This window comes from Folsomia candida, unplaced genomic scaffold (assembly GCF_002217175.1).
Source record: "Folsomia candida strain VU population unplaced genomic scaffold, ASM221717v1 Fcan01_Sc003, whole genome shotgun sequence".
Taxonomy (NCBI): domain Eukaryota; kingdom Metazoa; phylum Arthropoda; class Collembola; order Entomobryomorpha; family Isotomidae; genus Folsomia; species Folsomia candida.
In genome coordinates, this window is record NW_019091195.1 from 10,926,852 (window position 1) to 10,949,466 (window position 22,615).

General features: G+C 38.0%; 2 protein-coding genes across 8 annotated transcripts; one reads left to right on the plus strand and one right to left on the minus strand.

The window, feature by feature from the left end:
- The first annotated feature begins 214 nt into the window (after window positions 1–214).
- LOC110847150 (bromodomain-containing protein 3) lies at window positions 215–10,670 on the plus strand. Of its 7 annotated transcripts, none has more exons than XM_022094016.2 (24): window positions 215–368; window positions 1,417–1,616; window positions 1,820–1,953; window positions 2,257–2,488; window positions 2,607–2,776; window positions 2,841–2,897; window positions 2,984–3,233; window positions 3,325–3,557; window positions 3,680–3,808; window positions 3,886–4,149; window positions 4,228–4,329; window positions 4,454–4,738; window positions 4,821–5,124; window positions 5,214–5,361; window positions 5,610–5,725; window positions 5,878–6,000; window positions 6,148–6,273; window positions 7,937–7,980; window positions 8,082–8,286; window positions 8,367–8,636; window positions 8,746–8,816; window positions 8,885–9,204; window positions 9,293–9,401; window positions 9,519–10,662. In XM_022094016.2, exons 3-24 carry the CDS (start codon window positions 1,912–1,914, stop codon window positions 9,585–9,587), a joined length of 3,669 nt encoding a protein of 1,222 aa, XP_021949708.1. In that variant the 5' UTR covers window positions 215–368; window positions 1,417–1,616; window positions 1,820–1,911; the 3' UTR covers window positions 9,588–10,662. The 7 variants fall into 7 exon arrangements, with proteins under 7 accessions (XP_021949708.1, XP_035705425.1, XP_021949709.1 ...); XM_035849532.1 differs by having other exon boundaries at window positions 240–1,019; window positions 4,821–5,115; window positions 9,519–10,670; XM_022094017.2 differs by having other exon boundaries at window positions 242–1,019.
- On the minus strand, window positions 10,671–17,778 carry LOC110847153 (failed axon connections). The gene is made up of 7 exons (XM_022094023.2): window positions 17,622–17,778; window positions 16,315–16,762; window positions 12,980–13,021; window positions 12,693–12,899; window positions 12,388–12,615; window positions 12,147–12,288; window positions 10,671–11,995 (listed from the first exon to the last, which is right to left on the minus strand). Exons 2-7 carry the CDS (start codon window positions 16,621–16,623, stop codon window positions 11,817–11,819), a joined length of 1,107 nt encoding a protein of 368 aa, XP_021949715.1. The 5' UTR covers window positions 16,624–16,762; window positions 17,622–17,778; the 3' UTR covers window positions 10,671–11,816.
- Between the last annotated feature and the right edge of the window lie 4,837 nt (window positions 17,779–22,615).

Consider the following 22,615-nt stretch of genomic DNA (forward strand, 5'->3'; position numbering starts at 1 on the left):
TTTTGTCGCTCTGCTATTATTGTTCTGAAGAAAGAAAAACCCAGTCCGTATGGGAGACTTAATGAATGTGCTTAATTGATGATGCAGTTGAATGAAAGGAGGCTTTTTAGAAATTCGTAATCGATTGACGGGGAGCATGTTTGAGCCCCATGTTAGAGGGGGAATATTACGTGAGCAGCACAACAAGCCAACCTCGGCTCTACCACCACCATCACTACTCTACTGCCGTCTACTCACACTACACTACTTGTTACTACAACCAGCTCTTCTCCTTCCCCTTCTCGCTCCCTTTACATTGCATTGCATTACTTTAGTCCTCCACCACTACCTGGCTTGCTCATCATCACCCATCACACCAACTTCAGCAAGTAAGTGCAACAAATATTCGAAATCTATCTTTTTTTAATTTCTACACCCATCCCCCATCAAAACAACCCTTGACGCATCACGGGGAAAGTCCACTCTTTGCAAAGAAAGTAAATTCAAGGTAGTGCTCCCAGTGGAATCAGCTCTAAATAGCGTTCTCCGCTGCCTTATAAACTCACCTGGTATTAGGCCAGCAGCAACAAACAATAGTAATAATATACGGAACTCTTTGAACTGATGATGAGCATGACGACGACGACGGCGACAAGAACAACCTAGTTGTCCTCCTATTTTTTGCATATGTAGGAACCTGTGTAAATAGTGAGTTTGGTGGCGAAAGTTTTTGCAATAAAAAGGAAGGTCACGAAATGTTCCCCCATCAACGACTACACCGCCAAAATCGGGACACATGCTAATGAACAATAACAAAATGATTTTATTTTAGTCCGGTCAAGTAGAACTTTTGCTAATATCCTTTGCGACGAGTGCAACAACTCAACACTAGACAGACATTGAACTAGGCGGTTATCAGTTGTTGTTGAAATTGTATTTTTTTTTCGGTGAAATCTGTGGTGTTGTCTTTTTCCGGCGGCGACTACATAACTACATAAGCATTTTCACTCGTCGTTGTTTGATCTCCTGGATTCAAGAAAGTAATCAATTATTTCATATTTACAATTTACCACAATTAAAAGATTATGAAAACATAATAAACACGAATATAATTTTTATAGAAAAAGGCGGTTTTAATGGTTTTATAATTTATAATTAAAACGAAGCAATTTCTAAATCTCATCTCCAGTCACCTGTCCGAACTGATAAATAAGTTGCATTTCGCACAACCTAACCAAACCAATAATGCATGTTTAATTATTTGTTTCGTTTACTGTGCAATCTAAATATTTTTCACGTTGCAAGTTGTTTACTACAACTTACACAAGCTAAACCCATCACGATTAAGTTTATGGACGTTTAATATTATAATTAAATTGGCGACGTTATTGTTGATGAATTTCGAACTACAATGTGCCGTATTTTGTTTCGTTATAGGAATCCACTGCTGCAAAGGGTTTGGAGATTGGGGTTACTTGTGTGGGGGGCTCACCACATCCTTGATCGTTGCAGTCGAGTAGATATTTCAACGAAAGAAACCCATTATCAGTATCGCACGTCGCCGTTTGATCCACTTCAAACTTGACTAGACCACTGTCGTTCGTTCGTTGATAGTCGTCCCCACCTTGGTGTTATTGGTAAATTGAAAAGCAAACTCAAATTTTGAGTAATTATCGAAAAATACTTAATTTTGTTTGCACTGATTTCGTTGTGAATTATATTTTTCGGCTAGAGTATATAGAGACATTATATAAACTTTTTGGTTTAGCCTTTCTTCAATCTTACCAAAATCGGAACCATCCTTTGCGAATTAACAAGAAAGTTTTGTCTATCTCTTTAGCCAATCTTACAATTGAGAAGAGGAAGCTCTCTGTCTTGTCTCATGCTTTTGCATCGGTTGTTTCCCACCAAGCTGCTCCCATCAGCGACGGCATGATGATGGACTCGGCGACCACTTCAGCGGAAACCAACAATGTACTTACGACGTCGTAAACTATGCTCTTCTTTCTTAAATCCTTTATTATTTCATTTCGACCATCCTCATCAACCAACGTACTTATTTCGTACCATAATATATCTATCGGAATTTCATTGTATCTTTATGTATAAAATAATTTAATTTCGCCTAAACAATCTTTTCTACTATTTTTTCACTCACGTTGTTTGTGCTGTATTTTCTTTTGATTGTGGATTATCATTATTGTGTATTATAGTTGAAAAATACATCATTTGTCGTTTGTACAAATAGTGATGCCCTGTATATTTTAAATCTATCAGACTCTCCCTGGGTTATCGTTGGTCACTTCAAGTGGCGTTGGAATTGGAACAGACGGCGAGTCCTCGTCAGCAAAGAGCGGTGACGAGATGAACAACGTGACGTCGCAGCAACAACACCAACAGCTTATTTTAGCGCATAACGTGTCACAAAACACAAATGGAGCTATGAAGTCCGACATGGCATCTCCTGACAACAACAGCTCGATTATGGGGGCAACTCCAAATCGTGCCGGTATTAATTTGCTACATTTATTAAATACAAACACCTTCATGGAATATAATTACACTTTTTGGTTTGGGGAATAGAAGAAAACAAATACCATTTATAAATCTACAACATTTATCCACAGGTTCATCAACTCCAGCTGGAGATTCATCAGCATTAGAAGATGATGAGCCTCAGCTTGAACCGATCAACGGAATTGTCCAACCTCTAACAATCTCTCCTTCAAACCGTCCTGGGAGGCTGACCAACCAGCTAAAGTACTTAAATCAAGTCGTTGTCAAATCGATTTGGAGGGTAAGCATTTCTAATAAAAGCAGACAAGGAATTTAAATAAGCACTAAAAACTATTCGTTTGCAGCACCATTTCTCCTGGCCATTTCAAACTCCTGTCGATGCTGTTGCTTTAAAAATTCCGGTGAGCATTATTCTGTCGTGGCGTTTGTAACTCATGTCGAACTTGTTGTATATGCTTAATCTATAATTCGCCTTTATTTTTTTCAGGACTATCATAAAATAATTAAAAAACCAATGGATTTGGGAACTATTAAAAGGAGATTGGAAAATAATTACTACCGGGAAAGTAAAGAGTGTCTCAATGACTTCAAGACTATGTTTACAAATTGTTACGTTTATAATAAGCCTGGGGAAGATATTGTTGTAATGGCTCAGACACTTGAAAAAATATTTCTGACAAAAGTAGCAGATATGCCGAAAGATGAGCAGGAAGTTGAAGTGCCTGCCAAGGGGAAAGGTATGCACATTAGATGTAAATTTATTTATTTACTTATCTAACGAAATTAGATGAAATTAATCTCTTGGTTGGATTTATTAATGACTTAAAGGCGGTGGTAAAAGAAAAGGTCCGATGAATTTTAATCGAGTGGGTGCCCCTAAAACTCGCATAGCAACAGTTACATCTACCCAATCTCCTGGTGCGCCCATGATGACCACTCCTACCCCATCACCCGTATTAGCCTCGGTTGCAGCAATGCCTCACAATATATCTCAGTCAAGTAATACAGCAGCCACGTCTACCATCTCCAACAGCAGCACCTCAATGATGCCTCATCATGGGGTATGTATTTTAATTGCGTTGGTGTAATAAATGAATCCCTCATCAAGTACAATAATAATGATAACTGATTTGTTTATTCAATTCTTACATTAATGTGGGGTCTTTCTTTGCTGAATGATTAGGTGCCGCCTAACATGGGGTCATACCCTCAAGTGCAAATGCACATGCAACAATCTTCAATGTATGGTTCCGCTGCTAACGCGTCCGCGATTGTTTCTTCGGGAGTGTTACCACCTCCTCAGCCAGCAAAAGTAATACTGCATCAAGTTGCTGTTAAAAATTATCGACTGAACTTTGCTCTAGCGCTCATTATTCTTACTTGAAACAGGTTAAGAAAGGAGTGAAAAGAAAAGCGGATACTACGACACCGTCTAGCATTTCTTTTATGGACCCCTCCTACGGTGGACCAATGTCAGAAGCTGGAAAAATATCCACGAGAAGAGAATCGGGTAGACAAATTAAAAAAGTTAATAAGGATTTCTTGGATGTATCTGTTCCACTACCTACCGCTTTGAAACCTAAAGAAAAACTCAGAGAATCTTTAAAAGCATGCAACGAAATTCTCAAGGAATTATTTTCGAAAAAACATTCGGTAAGACCATATATTGAATTTAAAGCTACTTTTATGTACTGAATTTGCCACTGGTTTTTATCAATTTCGTTTCATTAGGCTTACGCATGGCCATTCTACAAACCCGTTGATGCTGAATTACTAGGTTTACACGATTACCATGAAATAATTAAAAAACCAATGGATCTAAGTACTGTTAAGGTATGTGCTGCCTTCTTTAGTTATTTAAATGTTTGTGATTTGAATCAATTTAAACAAAGTTAAAATTATTTAACAAAAATAATTTAGTATAATTTAATACTGAATAATAATGCTTATATTATAGACCAAAATGGATGCCAGGGATTATAAATCTTGTGCCGAATTCGCTGGAGATGTTAGATTGATATTTACAAATTGCTACAAGTATAATCCTCCAGATCACGACGTAGTTCAAATGGCCCGAAAGTTGCAAGATGTATTTGAAATGAAGTTTGCCAAAATTCCGGATGATCCCCAATTGCACAGCAGTGATGGCTCTGATTCTGGAGAGTCAGATGGAGAGTCTGCCCAAGTCTCTGACGACTCGGAGGAAGAACGAGAACGGAAATTAGTTTTTCTTCAAGAGCAGGTCCGTCCATAGTCCATGCAAATATTTAGTAGAGAGCTTATAGTCACGTTTTAAAGTGTTGTTTATTTCTTGTTGTTTGTAGCTGAGAGCAATGCAGGAACAAATGCGAGTTTTAATGGAAACTACATCGACTAAAGGCAAAAAGAAGCCCAAAGACAAAAAGAAAAAGGACAAGATGGACGTACCTGCAATGCTTCCTGCTGCTATCAACCAAGGTGCAACATCTTCAATGGGTGCCGCTGCTGCTGTGAAACCACAAAGGGGACCCAAAAAGGCGGCTGGAAAACCCCCCACAGCCCCTTCTGCAGGCCCTCCCAAGAAACCCAAAACCGGTTCGCGAACAAATAAGAAGAACAATGCTGTAACCGCTGGACCAGGTGGTGCCGGTACTTTTACATTACTTTCATATGTCCGCATTTCTCAATCTTACTAATGTTTTTGCTTGTCCTTGTTTTTTTTACTGTGATGATGATAGTTGCTGGCTTCGACTCGGAAGATGAAGATAACGCGAGACCAATGTCCTATGACGAAAAGAGGCAGTTGTCTTTGGACATTAATAAGCTGCCCGGGGATAAATTGGGCCGTGTTGTACACATTATTCAGTCGAGGGAACCTTCACTCCGGTAAGGTTTGAAAACTTGCCGTTTTCCAACTTTCTCCAAAGTATGTATGTAGCCCTAATCCCATCCGTAGACAAGCATCACGTTACCTTATAGGGACGAGATTATTTGTAAACCACCTAAGAAGTAAAATGCTTATTACGAGATGAAAGATATTATTGGGCGCTGATCCGTATCTCATAGAAGAGTACTGGATCATATAAGGCCTTGTTGCGAGGCGTTTACTAAAAGCTATCTTTGCCTTTTTAAAGTGACTCAAACCCTGATGAAATTGAAATCGACTTTGAGACATTGAAGCCCTCCACTCTTCGTGAATTGGAGGCATATGTAGCATCTTGCCTTAGAAAGAAGCCCCGAAAGCCATACAGTAAGTGTTTTGTTCGTCATTGTAATTGTTATTTTTAATTTCCTACGAATAAAGTTTCATAAACGAAAATAATTACTATTGTGTTATCATCCCTTTCTTTGTTTCCGTTTGACTATTGTTATTAACTATTGTTATTTATTTTTTCTCTGTAGCAAAAAAATCTGCTGCAGGAAGAAAAGAAGAACAATTAGAGAGGAAACAGGAATTAGAAAAGAGATTGCAAGATATGACGGGTGTCCTTGGAGCAGTGAAGAAAGCCAAGAAAGGTCAGTCAAGTATGACACAACAACAATACTTATACCTTTACATTTGCTTTAGCTTGATCAATTCCTCACATTTTCTCGTGGAACGCGGTCTGTTTTCAAAACCATGTGTCCAGTAGGTATGACGAATGGATGACAATTTTTGTTGTTTTCTTTCAGAAGAAGCCCTTAAGAGTGAGGGAGGGGGTGAACGTCTTTCTGCCTCTTCATCCTCGTCATCAGACTCCGACTCGTCAAGCTCCTCTTCGTCTTCTTCTTCATCAGATTCCTCTGACTCGGAAGCAGGTTAAAAGTTTTCCTTCGTTCGTTATTACTACTACCACTACTACTACTACTACTTTTCTGTGGCATACATGCCACTCCAGAGGTCGTCTATATTTGAATGGGAGTTCGTCAGTATCCGTACACAAATGATGATGCTGATTATGATGATGATAGGATAAATTAGTAGGTCGTAGTTTAGCTAGGGAAGAAGTTGTAAAGTGACTGTAAGAGAGGGACTCAACTTTTAAGAATTTGCTATATAATTTAGCCTAGAGTGCAGAATGTGGTGTTCTTCTCGGAGAAAAAGGCTCTATTTACTCACATGTCGCGATTGTCAGCGGAGGAAGGAGAAGGGGTGCATATAGTAATTTTATTCAATTTCAACCAAATGTGCAACATATGTCAATTGTTTGTGTACCTTCAACGGGGTTCATTCATGCGGGGTAACCTTTGGTTAACCATAGTTTACATTTCTTGAGAAATGTCTTTCAACTGCTAATAGTTTTCATATGTAAAGCCTTTAAAGCTTGATTGTGCGCTAATACTGCGAGAATGACGCTATTTAGTATGATGAGCGAAAGACGAGTAAATGTTTGGGTACCTTTTCGCAAGGAATTATGATGGTGATGATGATGTCCTTTGATGATGATGAAGACACAACATGAATGCACTCGTGGCTTCTGTTCTCAAATTCTTCTTCCCCTGCAGTTTGCCCTTCCTTTTTTTCAAAAGTAGCAATGTTAAACATTCCCGGTTTTGAAAAGTATGAAAAAGAAGAAGCTCTATAATATGTAGTAGCAGCTCAGTCATTGTTCGTTCCCCACCTCCTTTTTACTGTTCCTTAACAGAGTACTTTTTCAAATTTTATGATGACTTTTTGGCACGTTCAAAATTTGCATTTTATGTGTTCGATAGTTACTATTGTTGTATTACTGTTGTTGTTGATGTTGTATGTATCAAAAAAAGTACCAAGAAACAAGGGAAGAAAGAGTACTACAAGAGGTTATTTTAAAATGTTTTCTCAATTTCTACTCAGAGTAGTTCGTGTAGTAATGATACAGTCTCAGATTTTATTTCAAAATTGATTTTGTAGTTTATACAACCACTCCTTGTATATTGTAAACTGTTATAAAAGATAAATCTAAATAAGAAAGCTGAATTTTTATAATGGAACTTGCTTGTGCCGTTACTTTCTCCGCGCTAATAAGTTTCTCAATAAAATTGAAATGTATCCAAAATTGTGATATTATGCGCTTGATACATTTTCTAAGAAATTGTGGTTTATTGTTTACTGTTCTCGTCTTAAAGCCGTCCCTCGCCAATGACCAATTCGCAATGCATACAAGTCTTACAAACAACATCACATTCTGCACTTTTAGGAAACTTTATTATCGAGAGTTTTGCGTTCTATATAAATTGTATATATAAGGTTGGATCGTTGAAAAATGTCCTCTAGTTATTCCTTCGCTTCATTAATTACAAAGAAAAGAAGCTACCAAAAATTTCGGATTGTAAAGAATGAGGAAATAGGGCCGAAAGTGTCACCTGTAAAATTTTATATGCTGACTGCAAAGAGAGAGAATGTTTGTTGAATGAGTATATATCTATAGCTATATTTTTTTAAATCGTTGACTGAAGAATCTCAGATTCCTATATATATAAATATATATATATATGCTTTTAGGAGACACTACAAAAAAACAGGGAGCGAGAAAGTCTCCATTGAAGGTAAGGCCTGAATCTTAACTGGCCGATAAAATAAGATTATTTATGCAATCAGACTGGGGTTGTTCGGTTGCTTGCTGACCTAAGCCCTCCTTAATGTGCAGGTTGTACCTCCTTCTTCGCACCAGCCAAATATGAATAGTATCACAGCATCAACAGCATCATCATCATCCGCTGTTGCTGCTCCTGTTGGCCCCCCACTCAACAACGGCGTTGGTGGAGGTCCTATACCTCATCATACTGCAACTGGGCATTCTCACAGTCATGGTCTCGGGGGACAACAACAACATAGGCAACACCACAACCCCGGTAAAAATCATTGATTAATTACCACAACTATTATAATTCTCAAGCGTTGTGGTGAAGTCAAAGATATTTTTATCGTGTAGCCTTAGCTGATAATGGAATTCTGCCGGATATGCGCAACGGAGTTATGGAGTCAATGAAAGGCGGTCCAGGGAAATCAAACGTTGCTGGAATGTTTAGCAGTAATACAGCGGCCACCGGTGGTGCAAATATCGCTTCAATGACTCACCACCATTCAGTCATGCACCAGTCCATGAATTTCAATATGGGCTCAGGTCTCGTTCCAAACATGAACAATTCCGCCATAATGCACCAAGAATTTTCCATGAACGAAACTCACCTGAGCATGAACGGTTCGTTTGTGTATTTTTTAATGTTCTTACGTACACGAAAATCTTCGTGCGTCTTTTACCCATTCATCAATTATGCTTATACATTTTTTATTATTCCGATTCATTTCAGCAATGCCCCCGTTTAAGCAAGAAGTTGAATTAAACGAACCTGATATTGATATGTTGGATGGTTCGAAGCAGGTATCATCGAGATCTAATATAAATATTATTGGGTCCGATCACCAATACCACTAAAAAACTTATTACAGGGACGATCAGCCGCAGCGCAACAGTCAATCAAGAACGCCTGGTCATCGTTGGCGCAGACTGGAGGAGCTGGGGGAGGAAATAGGAACAAACCTCCAATAGTGAAGGATTCTTTCCAACAGTTTAAAAAACAAGCACAGGAGAAAGAGGCACGTATTAAACAACAAGAAATGAAGCGTCGTCACATGGAGCAAATTGATCGTGAACGCCAGCGTCACGAGCAAGAGAAACGTCAAATGAAGGAAGAGGAGGAAGCTCTAGAGCATGCTAGACGAGCCATCAAGACTGAACCTCCTCCTCCTCCTACCGCAGCTGCCATCAAGTAAGCGTCGTCGTTTGTATCTACGACTCTCCATTTCGTATATGAATTCAATTCATACTGACATTAAATTTATTTCTCTGAATAACAGGATGGAGTCTCTCGGATCAAGTTCAGGAAGCAATAGCCCAGCCGACGTTGAAAACAAAGAAAGAGAAAGACAACGACTTAGAGAACAAGAACGACGACGAAGGGAGGCTGTAAGTGAATGATGGATGAATGCTGTATTTGTATAATCACAATGAGCTTCACATTAGTTATTTTTTGTAAATGAATTAATCTCTAATATGTACATGCAAATGTATTTTGTATTACAGATGGCTGGACAAATTGATATGAATATGCCTGCGGAACTCTTGGCCGAGTTTGAGGAAAATCTTATATAAAACCGTAGCTGCTGCTACATGGTTTTGTTAATTTTTTAATATTTAAAACACATGGATGTACACGTAAATTGGGGAAGATGATAACTCGCCCAATTTGCAGCTTTATAATAATAATATAATATGTAATAACTAAGAAGTAAGGAGGATAGACATATTTTTCATTACACAGTGTAGACCTATATACCATGTTTTCGATACACGTACACATATATACTTATACTTTTCGTATTTTTCGCCATATTAATCAGAGCTCGATCGGCGAACCTATTTAATAAATTGTACTGAATATTGTAAGTAGAATACAATAGAAATTATGCGTATATAACCCTGTTCCCATTTTTTCAAAAATAAAAACAAATTTAATTGCGTTAAAAAAACTCAATGTAGATATACTTTATGAGAAGGAAAAAATACATTTGTGTCCTTGTTCCTGTACTCTTCGCTGTTTGAACTACCGTGCTACTGTAAAATACTGTGTACTTTTTACCAATCGTATGTATAAGACATCTAATTAGCTGATTGGCAAAATTGAATGCGAGGAGTTGACCTTCCGATTCAGATAAATCAAATCAGATGATTTGCAATGTTGTACATACATTTGTGACCTTTCAAAAAAGCATAAAGATATTTGTACACTTTTTCTCGCACTACCTAATATGCGATCAAAATCCTTGATGATTTTCTATCTGACGACATAATAATAGATACGTAGAAACATAATTTTGTTATTGAAAAATATTAGTTTCTGCACATTATTTTGGACGCAGAGAGATGATGAAGAAAAACAAGATATAGTTGGACGACTGATATGAGAATTTGTAGCAAGCAACCAGCACAGCGCATATTTAATGTTACTAACACATTTAACATTAAATTTGTAGTAGATTAATAAATGAATGAACCCCATAAAACATTACAATATTGTTCGGTAACCTTGTCCAAAAATATTGATCGAATAGTAGCTGAACTTGAAACTGTTTCTTTTCTCATTATATTAAATATATATTGTACCAATTCATTATGGTATTGATACATTTGATGTTCAGTAATAAATAATAATAAATCCGATTTGAGACAGAAAAATTGTGTTTGTTTTTTGTACAAGCTTTAATCATTTCATTTCTCATTCTTACAATTAAATACTTGATGAAATAACGGGAAATACTTAAAATGGAACAGTTAAACAAGCAATATTTTCTGCGCATCGTCATCATCCAAAAGTGAAATAACATTTATGTAACACTTATTTATTTATGGGAAGCTTCAAGTTTGGAATATTTGAGGAAACGATATCATTGCACTGCACAAGAACTATATAATAATACAGATAGATCATCATATTTATTAAAATAAGAACTGAATATAAAAATTGTATCTACTTGGTAGGCTTTAAAATCATTATATGTGATTAAAATAAAATTATCTCCTTGTTCGAGAGGAATCGGTATTTAAGCGATGCTGTTGGATCATGATGATGATGGTGACGAGTAACAATTTTTGATTTGAAGTACACAAATATAGTAGTATAAAATTACAAAAGCTTTGCAAAAGCTATATAGATGTAGAAAAGCTAAGCCCTTTAGTAGGTCAGCAGCTAGCCGTAGATTTAAAAAAAAATGATAAAATGATGGTTTTCACAACATTAAGAATGAATGTCATTGGTCCGGCAGGAAACAACTTTTTCGTCGTATTTTGTATAAAAATACGCCAACATAAGAAAATACATCTTAGCAAATAAGATTAATAATAACAATAAATAGGATTATGTAACAAAATAGCTTTGTAACTGTTGTACGCATGTCAGTGTAACTAAAATACAATCTGTGACTGCCTGACACATTATCGAAACTTATATTTTTCACATACATTTACAGCAGCACTCTGTTACTCTAAAACAGTTTAGCTTATATCTGTACCTTTTTGAAAGTCTGTTGAAATTACATGAGCAAACAATATCATAATTTATAAATAGCTGGAGTAGTCTGTGCATTCTTTTTCAGGCATTTGAGAATTTTTACAGTTTCATACGCTTTTAATGAGCTACACGCGCGCATATACATACATACATACACACACAGGTTGAGTGCCACATTTGCATATCGGCAGCAGACGACACAGACAATTACATTTTTTAAAATCAATGTTGTTGTTAGTAAAGATGAATGGGACGAGTTCTGCCGAGAGAAGGATAATTTTTGGAGGGGGAAGGGGGAGGAGAAGAAGAAGGATTTACTTTGCTTCCTCTGCTGCTTTGACTTCTTCCTTTTTCTCGCCCTCAGCTTTGATTTCATCCCCTTTCTCGCCCTCCTTCTCCTTGGCTGGCTCCTTCTCTTCGTCCTTTTTCTCCTCTGGCTCCGGTTCTGGCAAGTGGGTGTTCATCTTCAGAGAGGTACAAATTGTGTCCCAGTCTACAAACAACGTATTAATATATAACGTGAATTATCTTTTAAGCACCTATTGGCAAACAAATTCAGAAATCAGCAGCAGTAGTTGGTAGTTGTTGAAGACTACACGTAAACCCTGATTATGAAAGCCGATTTTTCGTTTAAAATTACGTACCTGGGAAACAACGTTCCTTCATACGAGCCAAAAATCCATTAAGATTGGGGCAGTTCTCCAGCATCCAGTCCCGCAAATCGTATTCCACGCACTTGTCCACATATGCAATTTGACTGAGGTTTGAGAACGTTACAATATCCAACTGAAATTATTATTTTTCATCGTGATTTTACGTTATATATATCATCAAAATTCGCACTTGGACATGGCAAAAATTTAGAACTGTAAATTAGTAGCTTACGTTGGAGGGCTTGTCTCCAAAAAAGAAATCCTTGTTGCCCAATGTATCTTCCAAAACCTTCAGATCTTGCTTTCCTAATTCCAAAATTTCTTCTGGTGAGTGTACACCAAGACCGTGAGCCTTAACCTTCTTGACGCCCTTCCTCGAGTACGTGAGTTTAAATACAATATTTAGCACACCGTTTGGAATTCTTGATCCGAGAGCATGCTGAAGGCTTAGTTTGCAACCCTGTATGACGTAGACGTAGATAAGTTCATATTTCCAAGTTTACTATTGTTATGTATTTACATAGAATATACTCGTACCTTAATCATAGCATCAGGATTTTTTGAACGCCAGTATACATACACCCAACACAAATGATTCTCAATCATAGATATGAGCGCATGAGACACATTCTTCTCGTCCGTCCGAAGATTTCCATCCGGATCCACGCCAAAGTGCTGGCTGAGTTTTTGAACAATGACTGCCGAGTCAGCTATCTCTTCTCCATTTAACTCCACAAATGGAAGCTGCAACGAAGCCCAAACCACTTGTTTAATTACTTACGAATTATACTGAATCTCTTATATTTCATGTAAAAAAACCTTACCTGCCCCTTAGCTGACTTGTATCTGAGTTTGTGGTCAACATTCTACAGAGAAATTGGCAATTTAAAAATTAATAACCTTAAATACAAACCATTCAAGCACACAGTACAAAATTATACTCTAGAGAATGACACTGGGCGGTGTAATGCAAATGCCTTTGTGCTGCAATTTATTCAAACTTTTTATTTTCTGTATTCAGTAACCAAAAAAACAACTTGAAAAGAAGAAAAATAAAATAGCCATTTGAATCATTTCATTCCAGTCTCATTCAGAAGAGATTATTTTGACATGAAACATGTACTCTTGAATATGGGTTTACTTAACGAGAAGCGACGAGAAAAAAATTTAACGAATAAATATTTTCCCAATCTTCTCCAATTTCATATCTTCTCTTATCTCGTGTTCCAAAGAATAGAACAAAAACATGCCAACCTAAGAGGAACAACTCTTAGATAACTCCCACATCCTTCTTCTGCTCCTAATCTAATTCTTTGACAACACAAGTCAAAGTTTAACATGATATACCACGTATACAGTATACATACAATATTGAGTTGGACACTAACAAGACATCATACATATTCAGACCCCATCGTGATGCACAAGACCTATAAATTTCTCCAATGAAATTGGGTGGAACAGGCTTCTCAAAAAACGAAAGTAAGCAATGTCATGAAAAATCATTACTACAGCCATTAAAATTATTTAAACACGTCAACGCTCGCTCTATGAAATAAGCTTCATAATATGCATTATTCTCATCGCAGTAAGGCAAAAAGACAAATGAGAAATTTCAAAGATGTAATCATAAACTAAATAAATACCGAGAAAAACATGACAGGCTAGCAGAGCTCACTACTGTGTAATATATCTCAGGACCATAGCTGTTCATTTCATCTCACCACAATCCACAAAACCACAATCCACAAACCAATCCACCAACTACAATCCACAAACCAATCCACCAACTACAATCCACAAATCCACAAACCACAAACCTTTCCACAAACTACAATCCACAATTCCACAAACCACAAACCCTTCCACAAACTACAATCCACAATTCCACAAACCACAAACCCTTCCACAAACTACAATCCACAATTCCACAAACCACAAACCTGTCCACAAACTACAATCCACAATTCCACAAACCACAAAAAAATCTTGTCCACTTTCCACACCACAGTCCACTTTGTGGATCCACACTTTGGTTTGAACAGCTACATATGCTAATTACTAGTAATTACATACATAATTAAACACGTGTTTCAGAATTTTTCATAATGCTCAGTTGCAACGAAGTTATAACGTTATACGTGAGCGACAATTCGCATTTTTTACAGCGAAATTTTAAGATCCAAATTCCCGCTTACGGATTATAACATGGTTTTCAGTGTGCATTTTGAAAAATCATGAAACGTGTGTTTAACTATTTATCTAAGGCTATATCATTCACAGGAATGCCTCAAAACTTAACCATAACTATAAACTACAGACCTGCCCACATTGTGGACCAGTCTGTGGTTTTGTGGATTGTAGTTGTGGACTCCACAACTACAAACCACAAACTTTTCCACAAACTACAATCCACAAACCACAAACCCTTCCACAAACTACAATCCACAATTCCACAAACCACAAAAATATCGTGTCCACTTTCCACACCACAGTCCACTTTGTGGATCCACACTGTGGTTTGAACAGCTATGCTCAGGACAAACAATTAAGCCATAAACCAGTTGTTACTCATCAAGTTGCTCTCAAATGTTATTATACATTAAATAATTAAATTTGGCTCGAATTTCTGGTCTTATCATTTATGACGTTATTTATTTTGTTTTATAAGAGTCATATGAGCGTTCAAAGTTCTAGTCAGTATGCTATCTTGTTGTTGAGTTTGCTCAGTTTGAATGTCTGGAATTCCAAGAGGCCGGACAAGTAAAGCAAGCGTATGAAACCTCTCCTGACTCGGTCGGTTGGTAAGTTAACATTGCATTGAATTGCATGGCCCTGAAGACTCTGGAACCGAATTGGGTGCATAGTGCCATATCGTTTATCTTCTGCCACCATGGGGCAGAGGGTGACTAACCTCTCTCTCTCTCTCTCCAGTATAATACTCCTAAGAATATATATCTTCCCAAGTTTCCAGTTCACTTTCAGTTCGGCCAGGAGTCTCTCTCTTTCTCTACCCGGCACAAGCCCTAGACGCCGGGCTAGACCAGAAACAAATCAATACTTTTTGTTCCTAGACAGGCAGCAACAAACCAAATCACTATAGGAGCGGTTGGAGGTGACAGAATATACTGTACGTAATGTCTACATGTAATGGGAAATCCCAATGACAATGCAACCTATTATTGCTGGCAAGACATAACATTGGTGACATTTTCGTTACTTTATTCCTCTCTAAACTAGCAAAGCTCAACCACAGCTCAAGAAAAGGAGGGGATTTGACAAAATCTTTTAATTATTCTAATAAATTAGATTATCTTTGATCCTGAGTGCACATCTTCTGGTTGAGCAGAGATATAATGCATGCATGTACGTAATTATGTGAACTCTGTGCACTTCTGCATCTGCATCATCACGCAACAAAAGGGAAGGGTCACGTTCATAAACCATCAATTTTCATGACGTGATTGAACTGGCTTAGTACAAAGTGCCCTTTATTTCACACGCACCCAAGTAGTGGTATTTGTGAGTCAAGTCAGGGTGTGGCATCGCCACCATATGCACGATTTGGATTGGATTTCCAACTGCATTAACTGCATCCCCGTCTGTCTGTCTCAGTTAAAGAAATAGCCGAACCGAAACCCGGGTTTATTCCCCCTCTCACTCTCCAAGTAGTACTCTTACCGCCACTCCTAAATTCCCAAGTAGGAAATGCAAATAAACCAATGCCCCACAATCAGGACGACTACATGGGTATTGGGTAATAAAATAACACGGCATGGAAGCTCCCAAAGTGGAAAGATGATATTTCAGCCCAAACTTTCTCCTCTCTTTCAACTAACTAATCCATGTGGTGAGAACTTGTGGATCCTGGTGTATGTATCACGTGGAAGAAATAATTTGGCATAAAGAATAATTTCAAATGAACACTAAATAGATCCAGCGTTGGCATGGCTTACATTGTATGGATAACTCTGGGTTGCTATTTAAAACAGCTATAATTCGCACATTGCCCCACTTATTAAGAATGAGATGACAACCAACTATATAGATTTACATGAAAATGCTTGTCCACAACTAAATGCTTTTGTACCAAAAATTGCGAGCAGCTCACGATGCCATGCCCTTACAGAAGGTAAAGTTTGTCGTTGGTTGGACCTACCTCATACTTGATGTCGTAGAGGCGGAGGAAACTTTCCACCTTGAGAGAGTAGGGGCTGAGTGATGGGAGGACGGGGGTTCTACAGAATTGGTACAAGTAGACGACGTCCTTCTCAAAGTCTGCCTTGTGGACGCGCGGTGGGGGTGGTGGTGGTGGGGCCACCTCCTTCTTCTCGTCCTTGCCTTCCTTCTCCTCCTTCTCATCTTTCTTCTTCTCCGGCGACTCTACTTTCTTGGCCTCGTCCCCCTCAGCCTCCTTCTTGATCTCCTCCCCCACCACGGGCTTCTTCTCTACCACCTCGGCCGACATCTTCTCCTTCTTATCTCACTAAACGATCTCTAGAGGATCAAATGAATGCGGCGATCAGCTTATCGCACGGGGACGTCTTCTTGTCGTCTCGTGTCTCTCTCTGCACCACTTTTTGTCTCGTCTCGGGCACTCGTCACTTCTGAAATAACACAATAACATTCCATTAGTGAAATCCAATATTAGTTTAGACTTTCTTTTACTACGAGAAAGTTATCCTATTGAGAATTATATCAATCAATTAACTAATTAGTAATTAGAAACCCCACTCACATTTTCAATCGGTAAAATTATTACTGGGCATGAATACTATAGTCAACAATATATAACAAGGTATTCTATTCAGAACAAACGAGTTGAAATGAAACTATGAAATGGAGTTGATTTAATGGATCAAACAAATACATTTAATTTGCTAAGACGTACTCCCAACTAAAACATTTGCATACTAAATACTAACTAAACCATTTCACGACTAACAGACTGACTGATCATAATTTAAACTAGGACATTATTTGTCTTTGTTTATACTCGATTACGTATTACTTCTAAGGCGTATTTCTTGGGAGGACCTACTTAATATTTATTGTACTGTTGACATTTGTTTTTTTTGCATGGTGGTTGTGCCAATGTATGTTTTTTTTCTGCGTACTTGGCTTAACGACCAGCAGCTTGTCACACAAGTTTGTCATGCGACTTTGTTCAACCCACTTCATAACAAAATAGAGAATTGATGCACATACACATTTATATGAAAAGTATATCGCATTTGGTATTTCCCACTTGTCGTATTATACGATAAAAAGTATCAAAACTCTGGATAAAAATGGAAGCCGGAAATCAAAAATTGTCCTCCCTCCATCGGCTCCCTTGCAGGGTTACCACTTGCAGGGTTACCACTTGGAGGGCACAAAAAATCAGTCTAACCGGACCAACGTAGGTGAGGTCAGCGGGGGTGTGTCGGAGGTGCCCTTGAGGGTGTGGCAATGGGGGCGGCTTACCTGAAGACTGGAGAAGATGTTTGCGGGAAGGAACACAACGGCTGTTGGCAAGAAATGTTGGAGGAAAGAGAGAGACGCGTCTTCTTCTGGGTCGGTGGTGCTGAGTGGTGGTGATGGAGCCGGAGAGAGCGTGCGAGTTAGTGAGGAACGCTATTTGAGGGTTGAAGAGCCCAGCCCTTGGCTATCCTGCACTGCACAAGGAACTCACCACCACCACGGCTGCCACTACGGGATAGAAACCAACAGCTTTGTCGCCCAGCCGCCAGCCTCCCTCGTCCAGCCCCCGCTTTCCTTCCATGCATGCTATTTTCATACCCCTTCCTCAACACTGATGGAAAAAATACCTAGAGAAATCGCAGGCCCGGTGCGAGTAGAAGGATCCACCGACAGGATGCTCTTCTAAACACCCTGGCCACGAACTCTACCCGAAATCAACCTCAACTACGAATCCCCTTCTCATGTGTATTACTTTCACCACCGGAAGTATCTCGCATTTTTGCCGTTTTCTCTCTCCATACTCCCAACCTGTCTGGCAGAGGATATTTTAACAATCTTTTTTTTTCCTGTGAAAGTTGAGTTTCCTGCGTGGGTAGGTGGATGGTAGTCAAAAAACTACAAAGGGGTTCACCTAACAAGCCTTATTTTATTTGATGATATTCCTATACATTTCGTCATGGTCCTGCTGAGGAAAAGTAAACGGGATGGAGGTGTAGCTTTCTATCTATCAGGTATTAAGAGACAGGTGGGCGGCATTAGGCGTTACGATGCATGTAATTGAATTGTGCTCAAGCTTTGATTTTGCGTCATGATGACATGAGGGACCCCTTTATGAGACTGATTTCTTTGAGTGATGATGATGATGATAATTCAATGTAGGCGTAGTTTGGAAGATTTCTTCCAAAATGTTTACGAAATTGAGTATGAATTGGATAAAATGGTGGATCATATTATTGTGCTAAAGAAGATGTATGGGAATTATGGGATTTGCATTTCACAGAAAGCTCAGCCCCTGGCAGAGAGAGACTGAGGATGAGTTCACACAATTGGATATTTATTTCTTGTTATCATCATCATCCTGGAATGAAAATTGGAGCATGACTGCTCATCATAATGATCTGTATGTAGCAAATAAGCTGTACACGTCCAGCCCGCTTCACTTGCTTTCACTCATTTCCATATGTGTATCAAGGACAATAAGATGATTGCACCTTCTCCTGCTCTACACCAAAGAGAATGAGAAATTATCTCATTAATAACTAGCTCCTTGAGGCTCTACCGAACGCTGATATTCCTCAGCAATACATGTTTTCAGCCAAAATGGTGCCTTAATTTCTCATTTTCATCTCTCTCTACTCAGCCTCTGCTACCGTGGTGGCACACAGAGAATAATGCAAATGGTGTCAAAAGTAATATCTACACGAGTCTTTTCAGTCGTGGGGATCATTATTATTACAACCAAGCCTTTCCGCATGTTATTGGGCGTTTGATGAGCAAAAATTCTTTGAAGTTAGAATTATATATAGTCAGAAAAACTAGGTCATTGTTATAGCCGTGTCCGTTTGTGAACGTGATGATAAGTATATTGGTTAAAACAACCATTCTATTTGATCACCAACATCCATGACTCGTGTAAATAAATAATCGATTCCATTTGTGAATATCTGGGCCGAAGTATCTTTCTTTTTGTGGCGAGATGAGTAGTACTGCATAATAAACGGGAAATGATACCCCGAATTTAATGCATTCTTTGTATGTACCAATATTTCAGTTTTTCAGTTCCGCTTAATGGGTACATGTAGTATGCATTTATGCTTCTAGATTCTATTTAGACCAATCGGATTATTACTGACTCTAACTTACAGAGCTACTACACGGTCACTGAATACAACTGCTGGACCCTAATCAAATTAGTCTTACGCCGCAAAATTCCGGTGCAATACACATAGTACTACTGCTTCAAATAATGGGAAACTCGATCCCAAGAGAATGAAACAATTTGGTCCCATTTAGACCCATGTCACGTCAATTAAGCTTGTCATGTGCTATTTATGAAGCAAAGGGGGGACAGAACTATGTATGTGTCTACATATGTAGCATGTTGTGAATGGAAATATGACTTTAATTGGCAGTAACGAGCAATAATCAGAAACATTGCATCATCACCATCCGTCATCCAACAAAGGAGCATCATGTTGATCATTGAATTCAATAAACTGGCAACTTGCAAAGAGCACGCCATGGAATAATATGTACTACACGAGCACGCGTTAAAGCGGTTCATATTTATGTGTCGGATTGTTTTTTTTCTATCATCGCGTTTTACATGGTACTCACTTCATTTAAAAAGCTACGACATACCTACATATTTATACAGTGTCCAGTTACTACAAGTATATATGCATACGTACTGGTCACTAGTACCTGTATGTACTATGTATCCACAATTCGCGAATTGCAAAATTCTAATTGCCTATTGAATAATAATATAATAATAATAATTTATTACAATGAGATACCCCACAAGTGGGACATTACATCTCAAGGAGAGTAAAAAATGGTTACATATTATTACATATCATATCAAATTCATATGCATCAATCAATTCAAAAATCACTCTCAGTCTATCATCACATTGATTGTTGACAAAATGTTGTTTTACACGTTTTTTAAATATTTGGAACCTACATATTACTATTCAATCATACACATGGTAGAAGAGGAACCATCATTAACCTTGAAATTTATTTATCACCTACACACCTACTACCTACACGTGTATTTTTGTGTGTGCTTGTGAAAGCACACAATATTTTGCTGAGGTAGGCATTTATTTGTTTACGTGCGAGTTTGTTGGGTTTCAACAATGGTTAAGCCATCGGTAAACCCCTTCATCCTCTCGCTTTGTAATTTATTATTCTTTTCAACTAACTCCACACATGTACAAACTCTGTACACGAACTTCACAAATAACATCTTGGTGAAAACTTTGTGCAAGTTTATAAAACTCTCCAGTGAACAGTACTTCAAAGTGTCCATGGATCGAATGTGAAGAAATAGTTCAAGCACATGTCCACATAATCACTCGTGAAAGCTGCTTACGAGTTCTGAAACTATTTCTTTGAATGGATAACTAAGTATATGGACGGGATTTGCAAAGAGAAAGTTTACAGATATCCCACATTTATAACAACAACAACTATTTCATTCGAATTGTATGGCTGAAGGCTTTGTCCACCCCATTTTGTAAATGTTTTTTTAAGTTTGACCAAATAGGATGAACAGGAAGGAAATCATGAAGACGAAATCATGAATCACAACGGACGGTGGCGGCTGGACTTTCTCTCACACCTCGCTTTCCGTTCCGTGTTGTTTGTGGACGAGCATGAAAGGATTAATTCTGCAAATGTCTCGAATGACGCAATTTTGTGACCTGTTGGGAGGTTTGTCTACCCCATTTTCATTTTCACCGGATACATTACCCATGTGGAATACTAATTATTTCGATGGCAAATTCTTCTATTGCTGACGTGAGGTGTAAGGAAAGTGTGTAGCTTTAGATCGCTACATGAATCTACCATACATAAATATGTTGCAAGGAGCATAATAAATCAATCCACTATATGTACGTTTATGCAGTCGTAAATACAGGACTGGAAGTAGTCCAATGTTCCCCAATGATAAGTAATGGGCACTTTTTACATCGTCGTTCTGATCCAAATCGAACCAGATGTATAAATGAAATCTTTCTGACGTATGCATAAAGGACATTAGGCGTTTCTGACAGCCCCCAAGCTGCCAATAAAAGTCATCCAAAAATCATTGACCAGAAATTGGTAGCGGTGATGGAGGTAGAAATTGCTTTGTTTGCTCTCGTGTGTCTACACGCCACTCTAAATAAAGTGTATGTACACCGACTTGAGCACATAAAACCGAGTTTTTCTATTTGTATGGATATTATCCTGAGTAAGTTTTACTCAACCGAAAACCAAGTAGAAATCGACCAATGCTGTACCTTATAATATTATATTATTGAGTAAAATTTACGTAACTGAGGATGAGCACATTAGAAAATTGTCGTCAATCGACAGATATATTTTACGATATGTTTTTATATTTATTTCTCGTAGTACTCATCCTCAGTTGACTACAATTTACTCAATTATCTGGAATTACTAAACCTTGAGGTCGTTGTTTCTATCATCTCATTTCGGAATCAATGATTTGTATTGAATTTGGTCATCCCTGATCAAATTTTACTCACATTATTTAGCGTATATGTATGTATATTCTATGATAATATATGCATATGCATGCATGAGAAATGACTAGTAGACATTGGTATTTTGTGCAAATAATTATGAGGAAAAAGCATGAGGGTTATGAGGAGCAGGGAACCAACCAACATATTTGTATAAATTGACTCTGTAATTATAAAATCAATTTGGCTGAGTTGAAGGTAAATATGTAAATGGTGGACTCGTCGTCGAGGCGAACGAAGAAAATCCACTGTAAAGAGAAAAGTTCCTCCAGGAGGAAAAAGAAGGAAGTGAGACGACGAATGGCGTGGAAAATGGTTTATTAAAACTGCGATGATTGCCACCCCATTTCACTGTAAATCGTATGAGGTGCAATGTGAAGTTATGCCTATATATTTTGTGTGGATCTGCATATGTGTATACCATTACCCATCCAACTATATCGTTATCAGCATATGCATTGCATTTGCAGGTAAACTGTCGCTCATCAATTACATCTGACATGTTTGGATACGAAACCATTGAGCGAAACGGGACAATATGTATGTACAAACTGGACACTTATTAATAACCTTGTGACTTTCACCGGAATAAAATAATGCAGCTTTGATAGCAATATATAAAGTACCAGAGATGCAGCATATTATATGCACTCATGTAGCGAATAGCTATCCATTTTATTACTCAACAGTATCAATTTCAAACTTGTTAAGCAATAATAATACGAATCATTGCCC

Bases quoted from the DNA above. Each gene is read 5' to 3' on its own strand.
- LOC110847153 (XM_022094023.2), bottom strand. From the start codon at position 16,623: ATGTCGGCCGAGGTGGTAGAGAAGAAGCCCGTGGTGGGGGAGGAGATC. The intron at 12,289-12,387 runs GTAAGCTACTAA...TAATAATTTCAG, and splicing joins TTGGAGACAAGCCCTCCAAC to TTGGATATTGTAACGTTCTC. The intron at 11,996-12,146 runs GTACGTAATTTT...CGTTGTTTGTAG, and splicing joins GAAGGAACGTTGTTTCCCAG to ACTGGGACACAATTTGTACC.
- LOC110847150 (XM_022094016.2), top strand. From the start codon at position 1,912: ATGATGATGGACTCGGCGACCACTTCAGCGGAAACCAACAAT. The intron at 6,001-6,147 runs GTATGACACAAC...GTTTTCTTTCAG, and splicing joins AGCCAAGAAAGGTCAGTCAA to AAGAAGCCCTTAAGAGTGAG. The intron at 8,817-8,884 runs GTATCATCGAGA...AACTTATTACAG, and splicing joins TGTTGGATGGTTCGAAGCAG to GGACGATCAGCCGCAGCGCA.